At 44.5% G+C, this 17,438-nt stretch overlaps 1 protein-coding gene across 13 annotated transcripts in view; it reads left to right on the forward strand.

The window, feature by feature from the left end:
- Positions 1 to 17,438, forward strand: part of ARVCF (ARVCF delta catenin family member) — a 447,669-nt gene that overhangs the window by 328,581 nt on the left and 101,650 nt on the right. For all 13 annotated transcript variants that reach the window (XM_059713468.1, XM_019486607.2, XM_059713469.1 and 10 more), the window contains one exon: positions 11,781 to 12,280. In XM_059713468.1, coding sequence (XP_059569451.1) covers positions 11,781 to 12,280 — 500 coding nt within the window. The remainder of the gene's footprint in view (positions 1 to 11,780; positions 12,281 to 17,438) is intronic.

Consider the following 17,438-nt stretch of genomic DNA (forward strand, 5'->3'; position numbering starts at 1 on the left):
GGTGGGATCTTTTACATTTGAACATTGAGATGGAAGTTTATTTTATGTGTCCCATTCAATCCTTAGTTTGGTTTTTTGAGGTGTCTACCTGAAGGTGTCAACCTTGCCACGGTAGCAATTGTGATAGTTACATGCTTGCTAGAAATCGGAGCAAGCTTCTTTTCATACAGGCTGCTGAATAGCCATCATATAGTTAACCTGTTCCCAGTGCATGGAGCCCTGCGGCTAGGTTGGGATGATCTAGTTGGGGATGGTCCTGCTTTGAGCAGGGCGGTTGGACTAGACCTCCTGAGATCCCTTCCAACCCTAACTTTGTATGACTTTCTATGATTCTATGGTAGGCGGCAGCCAGGGGTCTGCCCCCCTGCTGCCTGGCCTGGCTGGGTGCAATGTATGTCTAAGTCAGCATTTACACGTGTGTTTAGGTGCAGTCATTTTCACCGCTATAAGATAGTACTGACCCTGACTATCCTATCCTATGGTAATGTTAATTAGCTTTCTGCGGTCTAATAGTGTCACACACATGTGCTGTGCTTTATACCACAGCAAATTACTCTACTGTGCAGTTAAGCACACTTGTAGATGCACCCAATATGTCCTAATAGGATGTTTGAAAGCAGCTTATGGGATGCTGCATCAAACCAGAGTTGCTTCAGGTCCATCATCATGTGGAGTTGGATATGAGCTGGACTTTTCTTTGGATATTTATCCAGATCATAGCAAAAGTCTAAGCGTGAGACTTTTTTTTTTAAATGCAGTTCATTTCTCAGCCCTCACTATGTTAGGCTGATACTAGAAATTAAAATAATATAAAATTCTGATCCACTGTTGATGCCAGAGTTATTGGATTCAATTTTAGTTCTATCCCACAAGACCTGTAGTGAGTTCTCACTCTTTGCCTGTGATGGAATAATCTGTCTCTACATGTAGGGGACAAACTAGTCAGGTGGGTGACATCTGTACCCTTCCCAGCTGAGGGAGTGAGTTAAAACAGCTTCTTCTTCGCCTATCTGATGCGACAGACAATTATCTATTGTATTCCCACTCTTCTCATCACCAGCCTAATTTTAAACCAGTTACATTTGAATATAAATTGAGAATTAAAAATGCCTCTTTGGAAAATTCTTCAAATACAGATAAGCATTAAAAAGCAAATGTTCCATCTGTTTTCACTTCAGTGCATGTAGCTGTGCTTGTTTTGTAAAGTCAACCCATCATTCCTGTCATCTGTACTGAGAAGGAGGCCCCTCATTCAGTCCCTAAAATTCAGAATTCTGCAAACTTTATCAGCAATTACATTATTTCTCCAACACTGAAGGTTAAAATGATAAAACTTATTCTGCATTCACTTGGAAGTTGTCGTAGGGATCTGCGCCTATAAGAGGCCATCATGTTAGGAACCAGTTGGTACACTGTTTACTAATCAGTCAGAGCCAAGGAGATTGACAGATCTGCTTCATTCAGTCCATAATGATACCAGTAAAACACAAACCTATTCAGTACCGCAGTGAAAATTTCCAAAACCTGGCATCTAGTTCCATGAGCAGTTCTCCATGCACGATAACTATCACTTATCCCTAGTTGAAACCCCTTTGAATATGCCCACCTGCATCTAAATTGCGTATGAAGACAAACAAAATCACCAACGTATGTTAAATTCAAGAACGATAAATTTTCAATTTGCAATTCTTATACTAATGTATTGAGTTAAGGCCTTATTTGTAAAGGGATGTTGTGATGGGTCACAGATTCATTGGTTTTAAGGCCTGAAAAGATCATTAGGTCATCTAGTCTGACCATTATGTTTTGCCAAGCTATTACCACTAGAGAAAGTGTTTTCAAGCCATTGCTCCATGTAAATTTTATCTTGCCTTCATTATGTAAGGTAAAATAAGAATATACATATAACTGTACATATTACAATTATGTAGGTATACAACTAAGTTGTAATACTTAGTTGAATGACTTCTTTTACTCTAGAACAAAAAAGCTTAACTTGTTAGCCTCATTGTGTGGGTAGTTCGTTTCTCACTTTATCAGATTTTAATTTCATAACAGTGTCTCTGTAAAAGTTTTCAAGGCTGCGAGAAGATTTATCCATGCAGGCCAGCTGATTTAAATAAGAAACTAAATATAAGAATTATGTGAGAATGTAGTTAACATGGAAAAGCTGTCCTGCTTAGGACAAAAGTGTACGTACTGAACAGGTCTATATGGGAAAGAGCTGAATGAAGAATTCTGTGAGGCTGCTAGTTTCAAATTGTCTCATCTTATGGCTTTTCCTCAGCAAAGCAATTTTGTTAGCTCTGATGGCACAGGTGAGTGAAGACAGATGCAGGGACGTGTTTCAAACAGCAGGCACCAACTTGAGTAAGGTAAGGTACCAGGTAGTTTTCAAGTAGATCTAACACAGGGCTGTGGTTTCACAATCCAGAGGAATTTCTCCTCAGCCTTGCCAAGATTCAGTGCAGTCCTTAAGTCAGGGGTGGGCAAAATGTGGCCCAGGGGCTGGATGTGGCCCGCCAAGCCATTCTGTCTGGCCTGTGGGGCCCCTAAAAAATTGAGAAAATTAATATTTATCTGCCCTGGGCTGCCTGTCATGCGGCCCTCAATGGCTTGCCAAAACTCAGTAAACGGCCCTCTGCCCAAAATAATTGCCTGTCCCTGCCTTAAGTCCTCCTGTTTCTGCCCCGTGTGGAGGACAGGAGGTGCCAAAAAGCACGACATTCTTGGTCTGCTTAATCTCTGGGAGTTTGTCCTGTGGCTTTTTACAAATGCTAGACAAAAGCCACAAGTTGCAACAAACCAAATATTCCTATAAAATGCTGCATGTTAAATGGCTCAGTCCTATGCATATTAACCTATCCTGTGTCTATGTGATGCTTCCAGGAAGGCCCAAAAGCTCACTAGCTCTCTGCCAATCTTGTCTGCCACTGGGAAGATCCATTTTAACCCCTGAAACAGGCAGTTGGTCAGACCCATAGCATCCTACACGCCAAGCTCCTATAGTTATGAATACAGGGAAGGAGGCTGGGGCAGTCATGGAGAGCTACACATGTGGACCAGTTTAAATTATTGATGGAGGGCCTGGTGGTTGCCATCTGGCCCCTGGAGGAGAGGGATCTTTTCCAAGGGGTCCTATTCATTCATCAGCATGCCGCCTCCTGCCTATACTGTGGGCTGTTCTACACCCACAGCACAACGAGTAGGGACCTATTCAATTTGCGATTTTGCAGAAACCGCAAAATCAGCGCTGCTACCAAATGCAGCTATTGTCTGCAAAATAATAACCCCCCCCAAAAACCTAAAAATAAAATGCTGGCTTCCCAGTAGAAGCCGGCAGTCCTCAAGGCCACTGCAGCCCGGCCTTGCAGCCCACTGGACAGAAGGAGCCACCAGCATGAAGGGGAGCAGCCAAGATGATGGCCACCTCTTCTCTTACTGTTGATTGGTTGAGAAAGCTGCCTGTTGTGAGGCTCCTGCCTTCTCTGCCAATCAGCAGTGAGGGGTGGGGCTGCACAACAGACAGCCCTCTTGGCCAATCATTGGCAAGGGGCAGGGCCACACAATGGACAACTCTCTTGGCCAATTAGCAGCAATCGGGTCAAGCCACCCCTGGCCAATCAGAGGCATGGGGGTTCTCACCATTATAAGCTCGTGAAAATGGTGGCTGGCCCCATGATTGACCCGTGAAATCGGCCACCTGCCTCCTCGATTTCGGTAGGTCCCTAGCTGTGAGGTCTCCCACCTGGTAGAAGACCGGAGAGGTAATATTCTTTTTAGTGGCTCCACATTTGTGTGCTCCCAGGAGTTCCTGTGCTCTCTGTGCAGATGCCAGATGACCTATTCTAGTCATCCGTAAACTTTCTTCATTCTTAAGGAGAAGCATCAGTGATCTTTTAAGCTTCTTTGTCAAATCCCACTGAATCTCTCTAATCACAGTGGCTTTTTCTTCTCCTGACTTGCCTCGATTTCATTCGTGTGTTGAATCTGGGCAGGTGTGGTTAAATGCACCTCAAGGCCCATGTCAGCACGTCTGAATTTTCACAGATTTACTCCTAGCCCTGCGTGGCAATCTTCCAGATGATGTTCCTGATGAGTGAAGGGGATTTTGCCACCGTTCTGGATGGGTTAACTGGGCACTGGATAAAACGAGACTCCCTCTTTCATTCATCTGGGGTGCTTTGGGCCAAAATTTGCGTGTGCTTATTAACAGCGTGCACTGCATATTAACAGTTTCTTAGAAAATGCTTTAAAGTAAGAGTTAATCTTGTTTGAAGGCAAATGCCTTTATGTGCTCGAGGGATGGCAGCAGACTTGTAATCCTGTTTGTTTCACTGCAATAATGGTCCCATTGAAGGAGGCTGTGGTTGGTAGAAACAGAGCCTGAGCAAAGTCTGAAAAGCCTGAGCAAGAATCAGACCTAATAAAAAGTATCCAGAATAAGTAGTACCAGTTGCCTGCCAAAATCTAACACAGTTTGGGCTTTTGTATTTTTGTTGTCAGGATTTTTTTTTCTAGCTTAAGGATAGTCAGGCAGCTTCTTTGGCAGCAGAGCCCTGTGGCACTGCTTGACTTGACTGGTCAAGAGCAATTACCAGTGGGTACAAAGTACTGTTGCCCTTTTCTTCCACTCCTTCCCTTGTCTCGGAGGCACGCGCAACCTTTTGTGGACTTGAGGTCTCAGAACACGCTTCCTCTGTCCTGGAGGCATTTGACACCTTCCCAGACTGAACACGGAGTGCTGCCAAAATGATTGGGGGTGATCCTTTTTCAGCAGATCTGATCAGAATCCATAGGCCTTTTTGGTGCATTTCTAGCTCCTTGTTGGGGGCTAATTCAGGGAACAAATCTTTCCTTCCCATCCCAGTTCCACTAAGTAACAAAACAGGAATCACTCCTTTTTCTAATTAGTGAAACTGCATTTGATTTTGCTATTGCACTTATCAATAATAATAATCATAGAGTCATAGAAATTTAGGGTTGGAAGGGACCTAAGGAAGTCATCTAATCCAAGCCCCTGCTCGGAGCAGCACCATCCCCATCTAGATCATCCCAGCGAAGGCTTTGTTTAGTCGGGTCCTAAAAGTCTCCAAGGATAGAGAGTCCACAACCTCCCTGGGTAACTGGTTCTAGTGTTTTACTATCCTTCTATTGAGAAAGCTTTTACTTATTTCTGTCTAACCTAAACTTCCCTTGCTGCAGCTTGAGCCCATTGCTCCTTGTTCTGACATCTGCCACCACTGAGAAAAGTCCAGTTCCATCCTCTGTGGAACCACCCTTTAGGTAGTTGAAGGCTGCTATTAAATCCCCTTTTAGTCTTCTCTTCTCCAGACTAAATAAGCCCAGTTCCCTCAGCCTGTCCTCATAAGCAGGGATCCAGGTTTTGCATTTGCCATGGAAAAACAAAGATTTTCCCCTTTAAAGGAGGGAAACATGGGAAACCACAGGTTTCCCTTTTCAGGCTGGCAGAGTTCCAGCCTGCAAGGGACTGCTTGGGGCTGGGGGAAGAAGGAGAAGAGTGATTACAGGCAGGAGGAGCCATGTGCATGTGTGTGTGCACATGTACACGGCAGCCAGGCATCATAGTGGAAAGCAGCTCCTGCAGCTCCCTACAGGTAAGTCTATGGGGGGCGGGCATAGGGAAGGCATGGGGGTGGACACAGGTAATGCAGAGGGGCATAGACAATGAGGCAGGGGACATAGGCAATGCATCTGAGGGGATGGGGGGAACATTCCCCCCCTGATTTGTGTGTCCACAGGTCTGCAGCATAGCTAAATCGGCACAGGCAGGAACCTCCTCTGTGGCCCAGTGGGTGGGACCCAGCATGGGAGCGCGGAGCAAGACAGCAAGACTCATTGCCGCGTGAGGGGAGCGGCAGTGGTGGCAGCTGGCAAGGGGGTTCTGGTGGTGGTGGCGGTGGCAATGAGTCTCGCTGCCCCGCTCCACCTTCCCACGCTGGCTCCTGCCTGCTGGGCTATGGAGGCAGCTCCTGCCTGTGCCAGTGCAGTCAGACTGCAGCTCTGTTCCCTGCTGTGGGCACACAAATCTGGGGCACAAATCACCGCCACCAATGTGTCACCTATAGCATTGGCTATGGTCAGGCACCCCCCTGTGCCCCACACCCTACACCCTGCCCCACACACTGCGAGGCTGGGGGCAGGGGGCAGTGGTTCAGGAGTGAAGGGGCACTAGTGGGGACAGGGGGCTGTGGATTGGGAGTGAGGGGCACTGGCAGGGTCCCGTGTGCTTTGGGTTGGGATTGAGGGACACTGGTGGGGATGGGGTACTGCAGATCAGGAGTGAGGGGCACTGGCAGGGCCAGGGGGCTGTGGATCAGGAGTTAGAGGTACCAGTAAGGACGGGGCTGTGGCTTAGGAGTGAAGGGCACTGACATATCAAGGCTACTCAGCACCACAAAACAGCAGGGGGGACAGCTGCAGCTGTACCTGCATCCTGGTGAGTAAAGGGGGCAGGGGGAGCTCTGATTTTTCCATGACAAAACCCCCCCAGAATCAATGCCAAAATGTATAGGTATTTAAGATTTATCTTATTGTAATGATTGAAGCACTAGTAGGCTTCCAAATTGCTTTAAAATTATAAATATACCAATAAAACATTGTGTTCAACTGAGAGATAGATAGATAGATAGATAGATAGATAGATAGATAGATAGATATAGTAGCATTTCATTTTAATTGTGGAAGAATGCAGATTTTGGAAGGTTTTAATCAGAGGATTTTGTTTTTTATTAGAGATTTTTTTTTATTTTTTAACAGAAAAATCTAGGATCCCTGCTTAGAAGTCACGTACCCCTTCCCCCTCACTATTTCTGTTGCCCTCCATTGGACTCTCTCCAATTTTTCCACATCCTTTCTGTAGCAGGCGGCCCAAAACTGAGCACAGTATTCCAGATGTGGCCCCTCACTAGTGCCAAATAGAGGGGAAGAATTGCTTCTCTTGGCCTACTAGCAATGCTCCTACTAAGGCAGCCCAGTATGCTGTTAGCCTTCTTCACAAGGGCACACTGTTGACTCATATCCAGCTTATCCAGCTTATATCCACTGTAACCCCCAGGTCTTTTTCCGCAGAGCTGCTGCTTAACCAGTGGGTCCCAAGCCTGTACCAGCGCATGGGATTGTTCCATCCTAAGTGCAGGACTTTGCACTTGTCTTTATTAAACCTCATGAGGTTTGTTTTGGTTCGGTCCTCCAATGTGTCGAGGTGACTCTGAATCCTAACTCTGTCCATCAGCTCATAGTAATATCGAAAGGTAATTCTTTAGAACCGGGAACATTTGTACCCGGTAGTTTGCCATCCATGCAATCACTGAATACAGGGAGCTGTCAAATATAGGATGCGCCATTCAGCTGTTTGCTCTGGTGTTTAGTTCAAAGGGTGATGCTTCCCCAATCAGCTGGAGCTCATCACCTTTCTGCCTAGCTGATCAGATAAATGGCACCTTTTGAAACCAAAGCCCCACCCAAGAGCTAGAGCACTGTAGTGGTCTCGCGTAGCTGTTTGCTGCAGCTCTGTATCCTCAGCTAACTCAAAAGCCTTCCTTTTTGCAGGGTGGTGAGGAGTGTAACCCTGCAAAGTACCCGAGTTCTACTGGAGTAATAACAGAATTTAGCATTTCTAGCATGTGATAGACTAGTGCATAGTGCTTTCTTTTGATTCGGCAACATTACAATTTGAGGCCCAAATCTTGAAAATCTGATCCTTATAGGTGGTCTGATCAAGGGGGCTCTGGGCTGGAGGGAACCATTCGTTGTGTGATCAAATATGAAGTGAAGATTGGTTTCAGAATGCAAAGAAACCTCATTCCTAGACAACAATAATCTTCTTGGATTGCATAATTGGGGAGAAGAGAGAGAAAAACTTAATTTTGCAGGTTTAATTGACGTGATAGACATTTACCTTGCAGACAGCAGATATGACTGAGCCTTGCCGAATTGCAAGTTACCTTGCCAAGCAAATGACAGGAGGTTTGTAGAAGGCAATTATTAAAATTCATCTCCATCACTCTACTGCTTTCTTAGGCTCACAGTAAGGACACAGCATTGGCAGGGAGCTTGAGGCAAGGAACTATTATGTTTCCATTGTAAGGCCTTAGTGCAGATTAAACTGAGTTTTGAGTGTTTGTCAAAACAAAATCCTGCTCACTGCATTTGTATTTTGGTATTTGCTTTACAACTTTTGCCTTATATTTAAATGAAATAATTTTAACGTTATTACTTTCTCCTTGCTATGAAGATTGAAAATGGCTTTGTTATATAACGGAAAACGTAATGGCTGTCCAGACATTGCAAATTGCACCCTGAGGAAAGTAATGAATTATACATACATAAATAACTGCATCAATAAAAGGATTTCTGCAGTTTCTTTTTGAGTTTTGGATACCTGCCCATTTATAACCTTTCATTCCATTTACAGTTTAGATCAGCAATTAAAGTTACTGAAAGTTGCAAGAGATGCTTTTAACATAAAAATTTTAATTGTACCACTCTGCATCCAGACCTTGTCCCCAGTCACTTCCTCCCAAGCGTACCAGTTTAATTAGCTGTCCCTTAGGATTGCTAAATATTAACAGTCTATAGTTCCTTCTGCAAAACATCAGGAATATAAAATCTAAGTAGTAAGGCCCCTTCTACTGCAATTAAAATTGCTTGCTTGACTGAGAGAGCCACCATACCAAAGCAGTAGCTAATCTGTCCAGAAAAATGGCAGTAGGCAAAAAGCTACCAATGTTACTTTCTGAGAAAAAGAAAAGACAAACATACAGGTTTCCCGTGCCAACTGCGGGAGTTAGGTGCTGGAAAGTTCCCGTGGCTGGCAAAACCGTGGTTGGTAAAACTAAAGGCTTATGGGAAAAATGGGGTTAGGGACTTGAATACTGTACAGTATAGTGTATAAAAATCATTTTTACCTACCTTTAATACACGGAGCGGTCAGCCGGGTGTAGGTGTACCCCTAGAGGGACTTGTACAGGTTATAGGGGTAGGTGCCAGCGGGCAGGGATGGAGTGGGCCCAGGGCACAGCGGCAGCATCTCCCCCACTGCGTTTGCCACTTACCTGGGGGAGGGAGAGAGGGGAGGGAAAGAAAGGAGAGAGGAGGGGAGGGGTGCGCCGGCCGGCCCCGCACAGCATACCATGTCGCTGGGGCAATGTGGGGCAAGCAGCAGTGGGCAGGAGATCCCTGCTCCCTGCTGCACCGGGTCGTGGGGGAGGGAAGCAGGGCAGCAAGGAACAGCGGTGAGCGGGCCTGCCGCTGCAGGTAGGGCAGCTCCCCGCCACCATGTGCGCCGCTCCTCCGGCAAGGCTGGGAGCCACCCCTGGCTGAGGGAGCAGGGGCTGTGGTTGGCGGGGTGGGGGAGGCACAAGCAAGGACAGGGGTTTGTGGGCTGATGCACCATCACAAAAAGCCATGGTTACTCAAAACTGTATACCATGGTAGCCAAAATGGTATACAGAATATTAATTGTGGATACTCAGAACCATGGTTGGCGAAACCGTGGTTGGCTAGGGAAACCTGTACTTGCAATTGCACGAATTATTATCTTCAGATAATTTAAAGCGGCACCTCACACAATGTGTGAGAACGGCGGTGTTGTCTTGAATTCTGCGTGCCTTTCCTCAATTGTAACCTTAATTCCTCTTGATATTCATTCCATCTGTCAGCTTTACTGAGCAATGAAAAAAGTAATACAATTAACTTCCAAGAAGTTACTTTATTTTACCAGACATTAAAAAGGCTGTTAATTTAAAGGGAGGAAGAAAGGGGAGGGGGTGGGAGGGAAGGGAAAGGTAAATGCCCTAGTTCTGTGGAAGGCTTCAAACAACTAGGTTGCTTAAAATACAAGTTGAAATCCTAGACAGGCTGGCATAGCTGCCTTCTGAGGAAAATGAACTTAATTCACTGTATGCAGCACTGGTGTAACAAGCAGTTTCTGTGCCCTAGGCAGGAGCAGCAGCGACTACCATTCTTATACCCCTTCAAAGTTGGCACCCAGGGTGGGTGCCCTGGCCGCCAACTCCTAGTCACACTGCTGGTAGTAGCTCTTATGGGTGCATCCTTAAAAGGGGAGGCCCTACTCCTGAAAATGCAAATACACACACTCTTTGTGTCCTAGACTTCCTGTGAGCTAGTGTGCTTTACTTGTGTGCATGGTGATGGAGAAAGTGGATCCCTGGGAGAGGTGATGGAGAAAGTGGATCCCTGGGAGAGTGTCTGAAATGTCCTGCTTTCCCCACCATTGTCTATGGCTTGAGCAGTGGGTGGGTTTTACATATTGTCTCGCTGTTGACTGCATGTCTCTCGTGCTGTAATAAACTACATAAAGTCTGTTAAAAATGGAGTCTGTAGGATGTCAGATGTCAAGTCGCACCTCAGAGCAAGTCATTTTGAGCCAAAGCAGCAGCTGTATCCTTCTCTGTCAGTAGCAAATCCTGAATCTGAAACTGTCTTTCCTACAAGTATCCAGGCAAAGCTTCATATCTTGGCAGGCAGTTGTGTAGAGTGATGATTTATAGAAGTAGGAGACTGGAATTGCAGCGGCCGTCACTAAAAAGTCAGCACTTCTCCATCACCACCACCCATGATGTTCGGGGGTGCTTACGTAGTGTGGAATGCACTTTTTGAGGAAGTCTGTGAATAAATTTTAACTAATGTGTTATACATCTCTCTGTCCTTTTTGTGAGCAGGAATACTACTGTTTAATAACAGATGCGGTTGACCTTATTGCATAGATTTTATACAGTTAATAACAGCTGGGGGATATGGAAACCCCTCTAACTTAATGGACAAAACGACTGCTGGAGGAGGCCTTTCTTCTAGTGGTTTTTAGACTCAAGGCATCCTCATTGGAGTCAAGGCACCCTCTATAACTTTTGTGAATCGAGCAACACCCCATTTCAAAAATTAACTTATTTATTATGGTGGTTGTGTCCTGGCAGAGGGACTGGACAGTGGGGGCAGGGGAATGACCAGTCAGGGCCTGCTTATCTCCTCAGACATCAGAGGATCTAGTGGTGCCCTGGGTGTATTGGCACCCTGGTTGAGAATCACTGTTCTAGAGTTTCCTGGGAGGTAAAGAGAAGCCGGGGGTAGTGAAGTGATTTGCTTGAAGTCACTTTGTCGATTTGTGGCCGACCTGGGAACAGAACCTAGGCATCCTCCCCATCCAGTGCTTTAACCTTGGACTGTTCTGCAAGTGGTGTATTATTTGTCTGAGCTCAATTCAAAACTTGCCTTTTCCATCTTCTCTCAATAGCTCAAGAGGGCCTATCTGGGCCTCTGTGCTGTGATTTGGAAATATATTGAACCTGCCTTTAAAGTGCATGCAGCATGATGTTGGAGTTAAAGTTGCAGCATAGAGTGACTTTCTGACCAGACCTTGGATGCTGTTAATTAGATTTCTAGCCTGTTGCAGAAGGAGTGTCATTAATGAAACTCAGTGTTTCCTACTAATTGCAGTCCCGTTCTATCATAATTGCTTTGCTAAGTGACCTAAATGAAAGCAATGTGTTTGATGACTTGCGATTCTTGTCATTATTTTACTGCTAACCAAACCAATACCGTTCTACGTTCTCATCACTACTGAGAGTTTAATGCTGCCTAATTTAATATGACCAGAAGTAGACTATTGGAAAGTGTTAATATATTACCACTAATACATATATAATAATAAGATGCTTGATCGTTGCTCAAACATTAATCTTGGCTTAGATGCAGTGACTGTTAAGCCTGCTGTATTTTTTCACCATTGTTTTTTGCAGGGGCTATGAGGATCCTATTGAGACAGAGATGGTTGACGAGAGAATCCCCTACCTTCACGGTGGCTATGCAGCACCATTAGCACAGCCAGAGAGAGGGAGCATGGCTAGCATTGACCGCCTGGGCAAACGCTCCCCCTCCATTGACAGCATCCGCAAAGACCCCAGGTGGCGAGACCCTGACCTCCCTGAAGTGATTGCAATGCTCAGTCACCCCATCGATCCAGTCAAATCCAATGCAGCAGCGTACCTGCAGCACTTGTGCTATGAGAATGATAAAATCAAGAAGGATGTGAGGCATCTCAAAGGGATCCCTATTTTGGTGGGCCTGCTAGATCACCCAAAGCCAGAAGTCCATCGCAAAGCTTGTGGGGCACTGAGAAACATCTCCTATGGGAAGGATAATGAGAACAAGGTGGCTATAAAGAACTGTGACGGGATCCCGGCCTTGATCAGATTATTGCGAAAAACAAATGACATGGAAGTCAGAGAGCTCATTACAGGTCAGTGTCTCTTATTTGTCCCATCCATGTGATTCTTTTTCAGGCCTAGCTTATATCAGTGTCAGGAGGAGGAGATTTGAAGGCTTCAAGTTTGGATTTAATTTACAAACCACTGACTGCAGGCATTGTTTCAAACCCTGTACCCCAGGCTCACCGGAGTCTAAGTTTATGGATGGTTTGGATGCTCATGCTGTTCAGAAGAAACCAAGATGTTACATACATTTAGCACTTATGGGTCTCCTGGACGTTCATAGAGACTAAACTAAGCTACTCACTGAACACATCTAGTGCAGGTGGGGAGGAAGGGAAGTGTTGGCTCTGGATTTAGGACCCAGAGACCTTGTTTTTGAAGGGCAGTCACCCTCAAACTGACCACAACCTTTCCATTTGATAATAGGCAAATTTATTCATACACAGTGATAACAGAAAAGAAGCAATACGAACAATCAAGCAATTTTATATATCTGCCAAATCAAGCAATTCTATATATCTCCCTCCCCGTCCCTGTTCCCTGGACCCTTCCTGGGGAACAGGGATGGGGAAGGAGGGAGAGAGGGAGGGACGGGACGAGACAAAGGGACGTGGGCAGGACGGGGAGGGCCCCTTTGTTGCTCTTAAGTCTCTCCTTTTGTATTCTCCTTCCCTCCTGATGACTCTTCATCTGTGGCTATCTCTGGTTGGTTGTCTCTCTGTGGTCACACGTCCATGTAGCCTTTTGGGCCTTCTCCTAATTTGGTCTGTTCCCCCAAAACTGGGACTCAGGCCCCCCTGCTCCGAGGCCTTGTTAGCTGGTGCCACTTTTATCTCGTGTTATGGGCAGTATGGTACATACCCCCTTGGTTCCCAGGCTGTATGTCCTTGTTGTGTTGGATAACCTGTCTGCCGTGAAGGCTGTGAGCTCGTGTTATGGCATGCCCCGCTCAGTTCTTAGGCTGTGTCCATCCGTTGGCCTTGTTGTGTTTAAACAGCTGATCTGCTTCCAGGGCTATGAGAAACTCTGTGTGTGTGAGACCCAGGCTTCTTAGAAATCAAGCTACCCCTACTTCCCTTCTTAAACCCTTCTAATGAATATATCTATACATATAAGCCAATTCCCAAAAAGCAAACCTTTAAATGCCATTTCTAAGCCAACAGGAAGGAGAAAAAAAAAGCTGAGGTTGTGCAACTATGAATGCAGTCTTAACACTACTGCTAAAAGCTAGAGGATAGTTCAGGTTTATGGGTACAGGGACTAGTGTTGGGACAGTCTGGGTAGAAGGATGTTTATTATAGTGTCAGGAAAAAGAGGCATTACCGTAAAAGCAAATTCAGTTTTGCGCATACCTTGCAGTGATTTTTCACTTGTAACTCATTGTTCAGTTTGTTTGAGCTAAGCCTTGACTGGACTTCAAAATTAGTATGAAAGCACATGGCTAAGTTCACCTGTTGAGTTACGTATGTGGAGGAGGATAGAAATGTGTGGTGACTTTTTTTTTCATGGAGGAGAAATGGGTTGTTTTTCGGCCTCCCGCCTCTCAAAAGCAGCAGCATAGGTTACCCTTCTCACTTGAGAGGAAGGTGAAGGGGCATTTGGTTGGAGGCCAAATATAGAGTATTTCATTCCAAAAGTGCAATTTTTCAGATGTTTCTGAACAAGTGAAAGTGGACCCATGACTGAAACTGTTGTGCTACATTATCAGTCCTGGAAGCTGGCAAGCAAACTCTATCATACATTTGGATTAATCTATTGGAAGTAAATACTGTAATGCTATAATCGCCTGAAAACTCCTGGTGACATGACAGCTCTCTGGGCTCCTCATCCTCTGAAATGAATACTGGTATTTGGAGACTTGCCCTTCTCTCAACTGTTGATATTTATTCACCAAACTGGACCTAAATATGCAACCCAGAAACTAGCTTTATTTTCTCAAGCCTTCTCCACAGAGCTGAGAAAAGAGAGCTTTCTGCTTTGTCAGAGATCCTTTAATTATCATGCATTGGTTTTGCTTTGCTTATTGTCTGCACTTTGTCTTTTGACATCAGAACTCTTTAGGCAGTATTTGTATTCAGGTTATTACAGAATATAATTCAACCCGATGGTTGACTCTTACTTTTTCTTCAGTTTTTTTTCCCAAGTGAAATGCATTTGTTTATCTGCCGGTTTAGTTTATTCAAAACTCATTTCCAGAGTGCTGCCAAGCAATACTTTTATTTCTTTAAATTCAGAAAAAGAAAAGCTAGCCTATAATTTTCTCTGAAGGAATATTATTATAACGTTAAGTGGTAATCAGTCATCTCCAAGATGGCAAAAACAAACTAGCGCTTTCCCCCTTTCGTTGTGAATGGCGTTTGCTTTGAATCCCTCCTGATGAATTAATTTTACAGTTTAAGTATGTTCCATTTGATTCTACCTGGGCATCAAAATTATTAATTTTGCTCTGCTTCCCTTTGTAAGCATTTCCTACTTGCTATTTTAAGATCCTCGTTCTTTGGAGAATCCCCCAGGAATGTTGAAGGCATTAACCTAAGCAGATGTTCAGCAACAGATGATGCTCTTTTAATCTCCACCTAACCAGGGGTATAGAGGGCTATAGAAGAGACCAGTATTCCAACAATGTTTCTGAGACGGAGGCTGAGAGAATTGCAGCTGGTGTCCAAAGGCTCAGCTGAGAAAATGAACTGCCCATTGAAACTAGATTCCAAAGGACAAGTGCTGTTAGAAACAAGAGTCGAGTCCATACAACGAGAGGACCGTTCAGCTAGCACTGTTGCAAGTATTAAACACAATGGTTACAGGTCTTGTGCTATTCTTATGATAGGAGGTTGACTTCCTATCAGGGTCTGACAGTACATCAAAGCATTCCACGAATCCTTTTTATTCTGTCTGGAATGAAATGTTTAGTAACTTTTGAAGCCGTAGAAATTATTATATAGGTTCAGATGAAAGTTAAGAAAAATACATTTTTTGTAAGCGTTACATATTCTCCAGACCAGGGGTCGGTAATGCTTTTGGGCAGAGTGCCAAAAACACCTACAACCTCAATTTGTAAGATGTTAGCATGCCATGGGCGGGCAGTGCGGGAGCCACTAGGGGCCTGATCCTTGTTGTGGCAGTGCAGCCCCAGCCCTTTCCCTGCTGTCTGCCCTGAGGCATGCGTGCTAAGCAAAATGCCTTTGCATGCCACACTCTGGCACCTATACTGTGAGTTGCCTACCCCTGCTCTAGACTGGTTTTCTTGCAGTACAGATGATTGCTGTTCACAAGATGCAATGATAGCCACCCATCAGCTGGTCAGTCAGTATACAGGTTTCCCTTGCTTTATGCTGTACATGCGTTCCTGGAAAATGGAGCAAAACTCAAATTTGCATAAAGAGAACCCACTTTACAATGTAACAAATAGGGATGCGTTCCTCAACCTCGACTGTATTGACCCCCAGACCCATTTCTACCACTTTTACAAGACAGTTTTGGTACTCACCAACAGCAGACAGTACACACAAGCACAGGGTGGTGGTGAATGTTAGCATAATAGGGATGGCAACTACAGAAACACGTGTCACAGACGAGTAAGGAGCACAGATCCACACAGGAGACTATAGTTTGGTGTGCATCACTCCCACAATGCACTGCACAAAGTAGCTGACTGCAGGCTTCCACCACACCAATTGCATAAGAAATTAATTTCCTCCCATATAACAAATTTTTGGTATAAAAAGCGTCATCATCATATAAGAGCAAATTCTCACATACAGAACCCACATAAAGTGAGGGAAACCTGTATTATAAAATAGTGCTCAGATTTCAAAGGGGCATGAGTTATGCTTCCAAATTCAATAGCAGTTTTGGCACCCAAATCCCTTTAATTTCTTTTTTTAAAAGTCCAGCTAGAATGGTACATCAGTATACTTTGCAAGATAACAGCGCACAGGGAATACCGGGTAAACGCAAGTGACATTTAGAAGTCTACAAGCAGACTTGATTATTTTGATTGTAAAGCTGCCTAGGTGACTAGTACTGTCCTCAACCATCATCTTGTCAGATTAAATTGCAGCTCTTTTACCAGAAGTTCTCGGTATAGCTAAAAGTGGCAGTATAGCAAGATGCCCTTCAGGATCTGTTAGGCATTTAAACCAGTGCCTGCAGAACCCCAGAGACAGATTTGTGCTATGTCATGTATCCCATTTCCCCCTCCCTCTACCACCTACATCCCCAAAGTTGAGCTAATGGAAAACATGTACATACTGCATTGCACAAACTTCAGCTTCTTAGGGCTTTCATGGGCTCATGAGTGGAGCTGCCATGAACAATTCTGGTCTGTGGAGCTCTTCCTTGAATCTGTCTGGACTCGTCCTCTTGGGACTATGTAGAACTCCAGATTCAATGGATCCTTTCCCGACTTCAAAAATGGAGCAGAATGAGAACTGACCTGATAAGGAAAGAAATCTTTTCCAATTGGAACAGCAGCAGAGGTTTTTATCTTAAACGATAAGGTTTGGTGTGGAACAAATGTTCCCATCAGATATGCAAGACACAAAGTCTATTACATTCTTTTGACAAGCAATCAGAAGTTAGAAGCTTTAATGAATTTTTCATTCTTTGTGTGCTCATTGAAATGTAATTTTGTTGTTTAATGACACCCGCACAATATTTTAAGTGGTGCAGAACATGATTCTTCTGACGCTCTGTATTGGCAAATTGGTTTTAATTGAAAAATGATTGACCTTTAAAAATGTTCTAAAGAGAAAATCTTTTGATCTTAGATTTTTTTACAGTGCAGACTTGCAGTGTGAAGCAGCCAGTCCAAATCCATTTCTTTTGAGCATTAATATATGGTCAGGAGTCTGGCAGCACATCGGAATTTCTTTTAATGTGCACTGCCTCCTCGTGGAAGTCCACTAATATGATCAATGTATTGTCTAATTACAGAGGCACTTACTTACTCCTTCCATTTTCCAGTGGGAAGCCTGTCAAAAGAATATATATCACCTTTCATGATACACTGTGTAACCTAGTAATTCATCTTGAGGTCTCAAGCTTGACCTCTTTTTAGCTTGGGATGCACAACACTCATCATCACAGCTTATAAACAATTTGAGCAAGACTGCGTGTGTCTTACGTGTCAGACAGATGCCTACAGGATCAAGTTACACCAAAAGTCCTTTGCAAATGCATGCTTTT

The sequence above is a fragment of the Alligator mississippiensis genome, chromosome 10 (assembly GCF_030867095.1).
Source record: "Alligator mississippiensis isolate rAllMis1 chromosome 10, rAllMis1, whole genome shotgun sequence".
NCBI lineage: Eukaryota > Metazoa > Chordata > Crocodylia > Alligatoridae > Alligator > Alligator mississippiensis.